The 12330-nt window shown below is 39.0% G+C and overlaps 4 protein-coding genes across 4 annotated transcripts in view; 2 read left to right on the top strand and 2 right to left on the bottom strand.

The window, feature by feature from the left end:
• LOC663878 (uncharacterized) overlaps positions 1–4748 on the bottom strand; it is a 64497-nt gene extending 59749 nt beyond the window's left edge. The window contains exons 1-6 of the mRNA XM_015980320.2: positions 4493–4748; positions 3796–4018; positions 3615–3754; positions 3234–3567; positions 2211–2338; positions 3–62 (exon numbers count right to left, since the gene is read on the bottom strand). Coding sequence (XP_015835806.1) covers positions 3–62; positions 2211–2338; positions 3234–3567; positions 3615–3754; positions 3796–4018; positions 4493–4717 — 1110 coding nt within the window. The 5' untranslated portion in view covers positions 4718–4748. The remainder of the gene's footprint in view (positions 1–2; positions 63–2210; positions 2339–3233; positions 3568–3614; positions 3755–3795; positions 4019–4492) is intronic.
• Positions 1–12330, top strand: part of slmo (slowmo) — a 94646-nt gene that overhangs the window by 42820 nt on the left and 39496 nt on the right. The window lies entirely within an intron of this gene.
• DZIP1 lies at positions 4813–7304 on the bottom strand. Its single transcript, XM_008195675.3, has 5 exons — positions 7072–7304; positions 6788–7020; positions 5663–6741; positions 5429–5615; positions 4813–5383 (listed from the first exon to the last, which is right to left on the bottom strand). Exons 1-5 carry the CDS (start codon positions 7178–7180, stop codon positions 4856–4858), a joined length of 2136 nt encoding a protein of 711 aa, XP_008193897.1. The 5' UTR covers positions 7181–7304; the 3' UTR covers positions 4813–4855.
• On the top strand, positions 7303–12247 carry LOC663908 (endonuclease/exonuclease/phosphatase family domain-containing protein 1). The gene is made up of 5 exons (XM_015980332.2): positions 7303–8457; positions 10476–10882; positions 10935–11116; positions 11168–11398; positions 11689–12247. Exons 1-5 carry the CDS (start codon positions 7912–7914, stop codon positions 11964–11966), a joined length of 1644 nt encoding a protein of 547 aa, XP_015835818.1. The 5' UTR covers positions 7303–7911; the 3' UTR covers positions 11967–12247.

The following is a 12330-nucleotide window of genomic DNA, read 5'->3' as shown; positions in this document are numbered from 1 at the left end:
ACTTTGATTTCTTCAGCGTCCACCTTAACCGAAACATCCAAATTCGAACCCCCTATCACAACCTGAAACAAAATTTCAGCTTCAGTCGCTTGGCAACGCTTTTTTTTCAGCGATAGTTTCCAATTAACTGGAACAAATGGTGGATGCGCCGGGTCACACGTTCTACTATTGTTTTATTCAGCAGGTGAGATGTGGAAAATTAAACGGCGAATTGTAAGAATCGTTTGGGAGAGCTTATATAGCCGAATGATACATTTGCAAGGCGCAAACATAAATTCGAGATGAGACCCGGAATCTGTTTCCGCTTCCGAACGTCCCATACGGCAATTAGGGACGGGTTGCGGTTTTAATTGCGTTGTAAGTGCGATCGTTGTTAATGCCTGCAAATGGATAAATTACGAGCCAAGAAAGATTCAAGAGAAGTAAAGGAGAGAAACGAAAGTACATTTTTTATTCAAACATTAATAATATTATTCTTGCAGGATTATCTCTCACGCTAATCTGCGTTTAATTATTTACATTTACACAACGCGTAATTTTTATTCTTGTACCTACCTACTTTTTGCGGACTTCTAATTCATTTTAAAATAGCCATTATCTTAGATTAAACTGCATAATTTAAAGAAAAAAACATTTCTATAATACAATAACAATGATTTATTAACAATTATTATTATTTACTTTTGTTGTTTCAAATCTTTCAAATACATCCAAACTAAATCGAAAATTACTTCAAACAGTAAATACATATTTACAATTTCCGTAATGGGAATGATATTATTTATTAAAACTGGAAAATTATGCCACTTATTGTATTCATATCAACAATTCAATAAGTCAAAAATATTTATTTAATTAACTTGAAAAAATAACAATTTAAAAAAGTACAGTAATTTATATGGAACAAATGTACTGTGCGTAAAAAATGTATGAATTGAGTATGATATTATGGCGGTAATAAAAAATTAAAGCTGATGTTTATTCTTTTTGTTTTTTTCTACATTCAATCCAATTAAAATTTCTCAAACAATTTCCTGAAAACTTTGATGTTGCTATTTATCTTGGCAGACTTCTGCTCATTTTGATGTTGGCGAAGAAATTGATTAACGCAGACGTTGTGCTTATTAAATTTTAATTTTCAATCTTTTATAGCGAAATAAATCAAAAGTAGAGCAAAAAATAGCATTTTTGTGGTTCTAGCTCTGTTCTTATGCAATAATTCACTTTAAATCCCTTGGTAATCTCCTAAGAGCGTTTTTTCCACCCCTATTAGTGTACATTTTAATCAACACGCCGTCACGTGACACATTTTTATTCCGGGTAATTCAGATTTTGGATGCATTCCAAAACCGATTCTAGTCGGACTTAATTACTCGCTTTGTAGCGCAAAAGCTCATCCTCCCGAGTCCATTTCTTCTCTAATTGATCAGCATTTTCCCGCAGGTTAATTAAAAAAATCTAAATTTCGCACACCGCCACCATTCACTTTCGTTTCTCCCTCGCCCAATTTAATATTTATCGCGATGAAAAATAATCAAAGGCGCCCCCGAAAAAACACGAACGTATTTTCCCTCTTTTGTTGCGATTCCTTTTACCCTTGACCCGTGTTACAAATATTTGCCTTGAACAAATCGCGAAACGAGCACAATCAACACGAGAAAACATTACGAATTTATATTTGGAAAGCACGACAAAAATCGGTGTTAAGAGCGAGGTTTAGATGAGGCAGGAATATTGTTATTGTTCGGAGTGAAAATTGCGGTTTGAGGAAATAAAGAAAGGAAGCTTTTAGTCAATCCGCACGCAACTTATTGCTTTAAGTAATTCGCTGTTTGCGGCCGGATCTTGAGACTCTTTCGACATGCAAAAGCTTCGGTCTGGACATTAGCCGGATCTCGGGGGTGCAATAATTTTTTATTACGGCCGTGTTTATGGAAAGTGAGGTGTAAAATAAAGAGCAAACACTAATAAAAATTGCAATCTTTTTTGACCTTACAACTCGGCCAATATTGACCGCCAAAGGTCACTTGCTGCACTCCATAAATAACGGACTTTTATCCCCAGCGAAAATAACCCCACGATTTTACACTACATTGTCTCATCCCCACTGACACAGTTTCGTTTTATTTTATTTATTCGGATCACGGATAGATATTTTGCACGGGTTATGGGGGCCTTGAGACGCTGCGAAAATTATTAAATATACTCACCGGAGTCGAGTCCTTGCTGGCGTCCTTCTTGCTCCGGAAGGACGAATCGGGCGTCCTTTTCTTCAGCTTGGAGAGTTCGACGGCGATGAGAGAGGCAGTTTTTGCATTATTTTTAATTAGGGCAATATCTGACAAAGTTAAGGCGAAATTTCAACACTCGCCACCAAATTTGACATTTTATTGACAAGGCCGGCGAGGGGCTGTCACTAAAAACAACAAGTCTGGGGATTATTACCCAGAATTTTACGACATTTTTAACACGAAAACTTGGGATTATTAAAAATTCACCAACATTTCCAATAAAACTCAAATGATAGACGCAAAGCCGACGAATGCGTCTAATTTTAACTTAAGGGTTGTGACCTCATCCCTTCCAAGAACAAAATTATAAGAATAAAAACACATTTTAACGTTTTGACAAATGTAAAATCACTTGACATCTGACATTAAGTAAATCCCAGCCAACTATATTCAGTATCGTGCAAAGGGTATTGCCAACCTAGCCCATGCAAAAAATTTCATGGAATTACGCAGGATTCTAACAATGCATTTTTAAACAACAAATTTTAAAGCAATTTGTTACCAAATATTTGGAATATTTGCCTGAAATTGATATTTTTCTTTCATAAAGAATGACAGTGACGTAGTCATAGCTATCTTAACTTAATGAAACTTGGAAAAGAATGAAAACTCACCACAAAATTAATTTAAAAAGTAACAAAACTCCAATACTGTCACGAAATGAACACCGTATTCACAATATTTGTAAAATTACGAACAATACAAATTTTAACCATAAGTGACGCCATATTAACACTAAGAAAATCACAGCCACCTACTACGGTTTACATTTAAATTTCGAAAAGCCAACTTACAGTCGCCCAAAATAAAAATGACTCGTCCATAAACAAACAAAATCACAAGAATAACAATAAAAATTCACAATAATAAAAATTATTAATAGTTCAATTAATTTAAATAAATTTGTTGCCACCCTTGGCCACTATCATTGCCAAAGGATACTGGTGTCTAGCGACTTCCCGTCGGTGATTTCCCCGATCCTCCCCAACAAAAACGGAGTTATCTCCTTTCCCTCAATCCCCCTCTTTGTGGCATCCTTTAAGGCCTCTTCTATAACATCATTTATAACATTCTCATCCAGGGCGAATTTTTCCGGGACAGGTACCGCAAAAAGCATCCCCGACTGTAAATCTAAGCCGCGATTTCGATGAATTATCTCCGCAGCATCTCGCACATCTTCCACACAATAAGGAGCAAAACAACCACTTCTCCTGCTGTAGAAAGCAGGGAAATCCTTTCCGCCCCCGAATGTCGCAACAAACACCCCTTGGGTTTCCTGAAACTCGCTATCAGACCGTTTCAAGATTGGAAATAGACAATTACGAGAAATTCCAATGTTTTGGGAATGTCGAGAATAGACTTGACTCCACTCGAAACGACAGCAACGCCGCTTCGGCCAAGTTCGATTAAATCCGCCGAGACGTCGAACGTCCTCTCGCCACCTCTGTGAACCCCCCCGATACCTACTTTTGGTTAAAAACACAACGAAATGGATGAAAATTACCCCCAGTTGCGAAAATCGGGATTCCGATTTTGCTAGCCACGAGTAAAGTCCCCGATACTGTGGTTCCCCCGTTCCGGCGAGTGCTGACAACGTAACACATATCACGCCGGGATGTTTTGATCGGTTGGCTAGTCGAGACGTCACCGAGAGCCGTAATTTCACCCTCGGTTAGTCCCACTCTGACTTGGCCGTTTATAATTGCCACAGTTGCGGGAATGCCACCCTGTAATAATAATGTAATTTTTTCCAATTTTGCAGCGAATTGCTAATTAAATCGTCTGGCGTCAAGGACGCGAGTACGCCACGTGGATGTCCCTTATTGTGAATTTATAGCAAAATAATTAATTATTTATGAGGCGAGGGGATGCGTAATAGGAAGCTAAATTGTATGCAAGGATGCTGGTGAATGAATTTAATAATTTCATGTTCGAGCGACTCTGTGTAATTAAAACTGAAACCTTTGTTTAATGCTATTAAGCTTAGTTTAATTAGTGATCGGTGGTTTAGTTCGGATTACCGATCTTTAAGCGGATCAAATTTTTTCACCAAAAAAAAAACAAAATGTAGGCGTGGCTACGCCTGTCTACCACAGTTGTCATGTAATACCAATCAAACTACGTCAATAAAAACAAATGATAAACAAAGAGGCGTGGCTAAGTGATGCTATTGTTTTCTCACGTGTACGTAAGGTAACTACCTGGTTTCTTACGACTGCTTCCACCTCTAAAGCACACTTTACGTTTTGTGGATAGGGCATCCCATGAGTGATGATTGTCGATTCTAGGGCCACCAGGGGCTTGTCTTCATTTAAAGCACACTTAACCTCGTCACTAATAATTAAATTATTAAAATTCGCGAGTCCCCGATTTAAATTGATTCGAATTAAATTATTAGAAATTAATCTTCTCGACAGGGACAACATTTTTCACGATTTTATCACAAAATGATAAGTCAAAACTAACAAAAATAAAAGCACGTTTTGTACCAAGTATTTTGGGTTGCAGATAAAAAAGCGGATACTTTGAAATAACTTTATTCAGAGACTACAAAAATAACAACTCTACATATCGCTAAAATCAAAATCGGATAAATCTTCGATATCTTTGCCTTTCTTCTTTGGTTCTTCATTCCGGGGTGTGCCGTCGAAAACCGAGCTTGTGATGCTTGTAGTGCTCCCGCCGTCTTTAGCCGGCAATTCTTTCTTCTCTTCGGTGTCCAAATTAAACAACACTTTTTTCTTCGTAAGGGAGCCGACAGAAGGGTAACTCTTCAAAACGCCCTTAGTCTGGTCCTCCTTGACCCGTTTTTCGTCCTTTATTGACTCTTCAGATTTATCAGAAGCGTCAATTTTGGACGTTACTGTCTTCAACTCCGCTATCACAGCTGAATAAGGCGCTGAGAATTGTTTCTCCTTGACTTTGACCGGTTTCACTTCACTCTCAGTGTCAGTGTCGTACATTTGCCGATTTTTTATCTCAATCTGAACCGCGAGTTTTTTCGGTTTCTTCTTTGGTTGACGTTTGTTATCGATTTTTTTCGCCACGTCTTTCTCAATTTGTGATGCAATTGAGTCAAAGTTCGGACACGTCTGAAACATTTATTTAATTTTTGATAATTTGGTTATAAGACACACTTTTTTCACCAAATTTGCTTGATGGTTTACTATCTCTAACGCTCGCTGAAAGGAACGATTAGGCAGACCTTTCCAATCGGGCGAAACACCCATGTCTTGCAAACGCGCCTTTAGAATATTTTCGATTTCTAATTTAAAATGTTGCAACAACTCGTCGTCTATTATATTACTTGAAACTATATCTTTACTAAAATTTAACAAATAATGAAAAAACTCAATATTGTAATAAAATACCTTGTTTTTGGGCGCTTTCTTGGAACAGGTTGAGGCTTTAAAGGCGGTTTGATTACTTTTTCTTGGGGCGAATCCGAAATTTTTTCTTCGGAAGCAAGTGTTTCAGAAGTGGTAGTGTCATCGTCAATTTCAGTTAAATTAATCCCAGACTCGATTTTCTCAGTTTTGACTTTAGGAACCTTTATTTGAGGCTGAGCTCTCATTACCTTAATTGGAGAAGCTTTTGGCGTTTCCTGACTTTGTGGACTAGCATCAGTTATTTCGTTATCTTCCTCCAGAGAAACACTTTTTGCCTGTTTTTTATCACGTTGCTGACTAGATTCGTTCCTTTGCCTAGTTTCAATCAAATGTTTATCCGAATATTTGCTTCTAGGCTTAGCAGAAGGTTTAGGTTTATCTTCCATATCTCTACATCTATACATCTCCATTTCATTCAACTTATTCCAAAACGACTGCATCTGGTCTTCAATTTTCTGTAAACTGGACGCCACTTTAGTCTCCAGAGCCTCCTCAAATTGCGTAATCTGTTTCTGGGCGTTACTCAACTCAGGCACATTTTCTTTATTTTTTTCCTGATACATAACAACACGACTCGACGCCCCCTCCTCAGTCTGCGTCATGCTCTCCCTCCTGCGCCCCAAACTGCCCCCCTGAAGGGCCATTTTCTCAAACCACTTTTCATACTTCTCCTGGAAGTTATGCTGCGTCTGCAAAACCTTCAATTCGGACTGGACCTGCAGCCGCAAATCCTCAAACTTTTGCTGCAAATCTTCAATTTTCTTAAAATCCGTCTCCCTACTGATATTTGAGTCAATCTCCTGGTGCTCCTTTTGAATCATTTTCTCCGCATCGTTGAGGCGCCCTTTCAATTCCTTGATTTCCATCTGGAGTTTGTCCGTTTCGGGGACCTGTGTGGGGGTACTATGGCGGCGCCTGATATGCGAATTTAAAAATTCCTCACTTGAGAAAACTTTAAGGCACTGTTCGCATTTGAAGGCAACTTTTTCGTCAATTTCGCGCATCAAAGTCGCAATGTGCTCCTTGAGATCGTCAACAAATAAATTCAATTCTTTGTTTTCCTGAAATTTACGGGTGTGAAGTCGGAATGTATTACTGGTTGCCTACCCCTCGAACTTTCTTCAACTCATCTTTCAACACTATTACGGTATTATCGAGATATTTTTTGCAAAATAGTAAATACTGAATCGCCAATTGGCTCAATTTGAACGTTTTTACGAAACTAACGTCCAAGACCTGCGCCAGGTCCGGGTCTAGAACAAATTTTGTTATCCCAGGAATAAGGGTTTCAACGGTTGCAAAGTCTCTCTCTTCAATCACTCGATCAATATCAATTAAACCTTCAATAAGAAGTTTTACTAACTGCAAAAAAACGTAAAAAAATCACTCACTTATCTTGTTTCTGTCAAAGTTGTCCGATTTGTGTTTTTCGAATTTAAAGCCGGTGTCAAAAGCTAGACGTACGTAATCATGGTGCCACTTGCAATCTCCCTTGTACATAGTTCGTTGTGGGGCCTATTTTGGCTTAATTTTCGTAAAAAAGGCATCAAAGAGTTTTTTAGGGTTAGAAGTAAACACAATTTAAAGAGGACGCTTGCGCAAAGTGGGGATACAAACAATGTGGACGTAGGTCGGTGATTGGGAATCGATTTATTGGTTTTAAGGGCGCATGTGTGGAATAATTTAAACACAATTTAAAAATTTTAAAGCAATTTATTACTCTGTGCTTTTTTCTAGTATCTCACATTTATTTTGTGATCGTCGTGTTAAGTTCTGTTGACAATGGCAGGTGTTAATGACAATGACAATAGACACTTATGAGAGGTATTTTTCATTGGCGAAGGAGCCCCACGGTGGCGACAATTTCGATTAACTCTATTAAAAATTCGACAAAGGGGGCAAACTTGAATTTCCTTGTAAATTGTTCATATGGCCTTGAGGAGATGGTTCGATCCCCGACAGACGTCTCCCACCTGTCAAAAATCTGTCAGCGAAAAAACATAAACACGCCAGTTGAGTTTTTAATCAGCTAGTGTCAGGTCATGCTAGAAATCGTTCTAATTATAATTTAACAGTGTCACACGTGAGCTGCACACTAAAATCCCCGTGTACCAATCGGAATTCAAAGGTCAAACCAATTACCCGAAGACCATCAAGTGGGCATCGATTGCCGACAGTCGAACCTTTTCCGCCGCCGCCTCCGTTCGATGTGACACTTTCCGCCAGCCCCCATGGTCCACTTCTCGGCAAGTATGGGCCAGAATTCGAGTCTCCCCAAGCCCGGGCGCCGAAAATCCCTGCGGTCGTTCCAGCGTAAGTCCCACAACCACGCCAACCTGAGCCACACTTTCACTCTCAACGACAACCACGACAAAGTCGAGCTCCTCAACATCAACCAAGCCAGCGAGGAGGAGCTCATGACGCTCCCGGGGGTGAGTCGAGAGACGGCCCGGAGTATAGTGGAGCACCGGAAGGCCATCGGCCGATTCCGGAAGGTGGAGGACCTGGCCCTCGTTCGCGGCATCGGCGCCGACAAGCTCGAGCTCCTAAGACCGGAGATTTGCGTCTCGAGTCGTAGGAATCTGAGCTGTGCCTCCTCGAGGGCCCAGAGCTACGACAGTCTCAGGAGCGCCGATTCGAGGCTCACGGTCAAAAGTAATAGACTTGTAAATGTGAACAAAGCCAGTGTTTTCGAACTGCAGTGCGTGCATGGGATTACGCAGGAGATTGCAGCTGCCATTGTGCACTATAGGGACAAGAAGGGGCCCTTCAAGCAGGTGGGTGGTTTTCCCAGGGATTACACAATGGTTACAAAGGTTTAGATAAAGTAGACGTGCACTCAAATTGATAATGTTATCAAGGGTTATTGTGTTCATTCAGGTGCAAATTGACGCACTCTCGATAAAGAATAAGCCAAATGGGGGCATGTCTGGGATCAGACGAGAGTTTATTTATAACTTATTGTGTTTCAAAAATATTGTTCTGAAATCGTCAGTGAATAGTACTCGGAATTGACATGGAAATCGTCTGAAAAATGAGCGGAATAGTCCACAAAATGCACTCGTGTGTGACGTTGGTTGCATATTATTCCATTTTTTTTAAATTTTTTAGGTAATGTGAGTGTTTTTTTAACACGAAACCACATTTCAACATCGTTTGTACTTTATATGACATTAGAAATAATAAATTTCATGCGCATCGACTTAAAATATTATTATTTTTTTTAATTATATATCACTGTTGGCATCCTCGCTTATAAAAAACGTCTGTTTATTATCGCACCACGTGGGTGGCCTATCTAAAATATATCACGCATAATTAAATAAATATTTAGCGAACCATAAATTTCAATAAACTTATGTAACATTTTTTGGGAAAAAATTTCCCATAAAACACAGCTCCGGTTGCTCTCGTTTTGCGAACGGAATTTAGTGTTTCCTGTGCACTTTATTTAGTTTTTTGCAAGGAAGTTTTGAGTCGAGATAAGAATTTGTGCATATTTATGAAGGAAAGCGGAATTCGTGACTGTGTATTTCCGGTCGAACCGGAAATAACATAATTCTGGATTTATATAGAGAGCGGATTAGCATTTCGGGTCGTAGAGCTGGAATTGAATTTCTGGTCAAAATTTTTCGGTTGAATGGATTATAAATTTGTTACTTTGTCTCTTATCTTATCGGTTATCAAGTTGGATACAGGAGTAGTCGAGTGAGGAAATGATGACAAAAACATATTGTAATTAATTATAACACAGATAATTACGATATATTTGGAAAGTGACTGACGAAAACAAAAACGTGACTCGTATTCCAACTCCGACAATTAACTGTTATTTGGTTAAATGCTAGACTTGATTTATTCTCAGGGCCAATCACGGACCCAATTGGTGGAGATCAGTGTCAAGGCGACAGGTGGCTGAGAAAAACAATTAATTCATGTCTACTGCGATGATAAAGCTAAAATTATATGAATTGGTTTAAAGTTTACTCGTTTGTTTTTTGTTACAGTTACGTATTTTAATTTTTACGAAAGTCATTAGTGCGTCAGCACTCGCTCTTGCAATTTATTTTTTATTAAATTATTGAATGTAAGCAAATTAGCCGATTAAACCCCGAAATAGCCATCGGAAGACATCTCGCGTGGGCCCTCTAAATCAATAAAAATTTAATCGCTCTAATAACCATCTCTCCAGTCGCCGCATTCGAACAAGTGTTGGCAAATTTTCACAATTCTTACCAAAATAAAACGTATAAATAGCCCGCGACTCGAAATAATTTCAGCAATGAAATTGTAATTAGCAGGTTGGTCCAGCCTTGAGTGCAATTTTCACAAAGGAAAAAACTCTCAGCCAATCGTCGTAATGGATGACAAGACGTTTTTATCACTTAATTACCTTGAAAACATTGACGTAATCTCGAAACGATAATGGAAAGTGGCGTGGTTTCGTTTTGTACCATCGTGTAACGATGAGGGGTCGAAAATTTCCGGTCGCTGTTTACGGGCTATAAAAATGGAACAAATGCATTTAATTACCGCGCAAACAATTCGAAATTTTTGCTGCTCATTTCCGATTGAAAAATTTATTCGGGTGACGTCAATAGGTAGGCGATGGGTTCAAGAAAATATCACAAAGTTGGAAATTGAGTGATTGCGTAATGAGCTATTTTAAATATCGGCGTCATTGGGTATTTTATTAATAAAGCCAAATTTAAACTTTTTAATTGTTTTGTGGAAGCCACAAGCCATGGCCGATTTTTTCCCGAGGCCACGATTAAAATGTTCGGTTTTTTTCCAGGTTGAGGATCTGCTCAAAATCAAATCAATCGACCGAATCCGTCTTGATAACATCAGTCGGTTTCTGACTGTTGAAAACTCCGACCTAGAAGACACCGACGTTGAGAACCCCCGTTCTAGCATTCTCACAAACGGCTTCCACCATTCCGTCAACGAGAAAAAAATTACAAATGGGGGGCCCTTAAAACTTCCCGTTTTGAACGGTTTATCGTCGTCTTCGCTTTTCGACATTTTCGAGCTCTTGTCGGCTTATTCTCCCCGACCGACTGGTCAGGAAATTTTCAATTTCACGCGGAAAGGAGAGCCAGCGATACGAATCGGAGTATGGAATTTGCACGAATTTACATTTGAGAAAGCTAACAATCCCGGAGTTAGGGAAGTCGTGTGTCGGACGATTTTGGAGAACGGGTTTGTAGAAAAAACATCGTGTGAAGCACAGGTTTTGAGGAAATTGTTCCAGACTATCGATATTAGCCGTCCAAGAGGTAGTTAATGTCACAGCAATGAAATTAATTTGTGATGAGCTCAACAAGCCAAGGTTGAGACGAGTCAACGAGTGGAAAGATAAAAACCATAACTGGAATTTTTGTATGCTGGATGTAGATGGGTCCCAGTTAGGTTTTATCTATGACTCAGATGGAGGTGCAACACTACCTATTTCTAATTTTATTTTTATGACTAATTTGTTTCCAGTGATTGATATTGAACTGATATCACTGAACCAAGGTCCACAAGAAACAAGCGATGACTGCGAAGTTCTCATAGCAAGTTTCAAAGTCGGCGATTTAGACTTACAACTAGTTAACATGAAACTAAACAAAAAGGCGAAACTGGACGTGTTGCAGGAAAAAATAAAAGATCTAATTTCCGAAGAAGACATGCTTTTATTGTTTGTAGACTTTTCAGCTATTCCTAACATAACAGGTAAACTGCTGATAACATAACTAAACATGCAAATATTTTTTAACGAAATTGCCAATTAAGTTGCATAATTACTTACATCACAGCCTTGATGGATGGGAACTTCGTTCTTAGACGGCTGGTCGGGTCAAGCAGGCTGTGCCACCTAAGAGGGCGACATCTTACGTCAAATATAATTGTCAATTCTGATAGTAGTGAAATTAGGCATGCAATGCGAAGTTAGCGACAAGCCGTAAAAAACGAAGTTCTCTATCTATCAAGGAGGCTGTGAATGACAGTGGGCGTGTTTGCAGACGACTGGTTGACAATCGGGGGTCTCCAAGCAGCCTTTCCGAGTTCGATGAACACGAGTTATTTGCGATCGAAGTTGGGTTTAAAACCACAACACATATCAAATATTTTATGTAACAACAAAATCCAAGGGCAAGTTACGGGTATTAATGGGGTGGTACAGCAAGGTTTGACCCATTTGGCCATTCCCAATGGGTGGAATTGGGGCGGACCGGCGTCTCCTTTTTGCCCCGTCTGGATGGAATTGTTTCTAAACCCCAATTCTGGGACGGCGTTGTGATATTATCTTATTTTGTATTTAATTTTATTTATTTTTGACTGGGTATACTTCACGTAAATTTTACAAATTTATGGCTGTGTGTCGGACGGTTTTATTTCTAAGCTTTAAAGACAAATATGTGGGGGCACAGATGATTTTATTTTGAAATTGTGTTTTTGTTCAGAAATTTTCAAAAAAATTAGCGGGCGAATTTTGCAATAAAGGGCCCCGATTTCGTACTCCCTGTACTGTAACAACTTAGTCTTGTATTTGTAATTATTTAATAAATATTATTTTATTAACAGTGAGTTTTATTTATCACAAGTTCGGTCCAACAAACAATCGAGTGCGTAAGCACCGCACGTGAAAAGTGTGACCTTGACAT

The sequence above is a fragment of the Tribolium castaneum genome, chromosome 5, assembly GCF_031307605.1.
Source record: "Tribolium castaneum strain GA2 chromosome 5, icTriCast1.1, whole genome shotgun sequence".
Taxonomy (NCBI): domain Eukaryota; kingdom Metazoa; phylum Arthropoda; class Insecta; order Coleoptera; family Tenebrionidae; genus Tribolium; species Tribolium castaneum.
Note: the sequence above shows the minus strand (reverse complement) of the source record. Positions and strands in the feature narration are given on the sequence as shown.

Excerpts from the sequence above, each read along its gene's own strand:
- DZIP1 (XM_008195675.3), bottom strand. The coding sequence starts at position 7,180 with ATGTACAAGGGAGATTGCAAGTGGCACCATGATTACGTACGTCTAGCT. Across the intron at positions 5,616-5,662 it reads AGAAAGCGCCCAAAAACAAG|TAAAGATATAGTTTCAAGTA; the intron begins GTATTTTATTAC and ends GTTAAATTTTAG. Across the intron at positions 5,384-5,428 it reads AAGCAAATTTGGTGAAAAAA|ACGTGTCCGAACTTTGACTC; the intron begins GTGTGTCTTATA and ends TAAATGTTTCAG.
- LOC663908 (XM_015980332.2), top strand. The coding sequence starts at position 7,912 with ATGGTCCACTTCTCGGCAAGTATGGGCCAGAATTCGAGTCTCCCCAAG. Across the intron at positions 8,458-10,475 it reads AGAAGGGGCCCTTCAAGCAG|GTTGAGGATCTGCTCAAAAT; the intron begins GTGGGTGGTTTT and ends GTTTTTTTCCAG. Across the intron at positions 11,117-11,167 it reads TATCTATGACTCAGATGGAG|TGATTGATATTGAACTGATA; the intron begins GTGCAACACTAC and ends ATTTGTTTCCAG.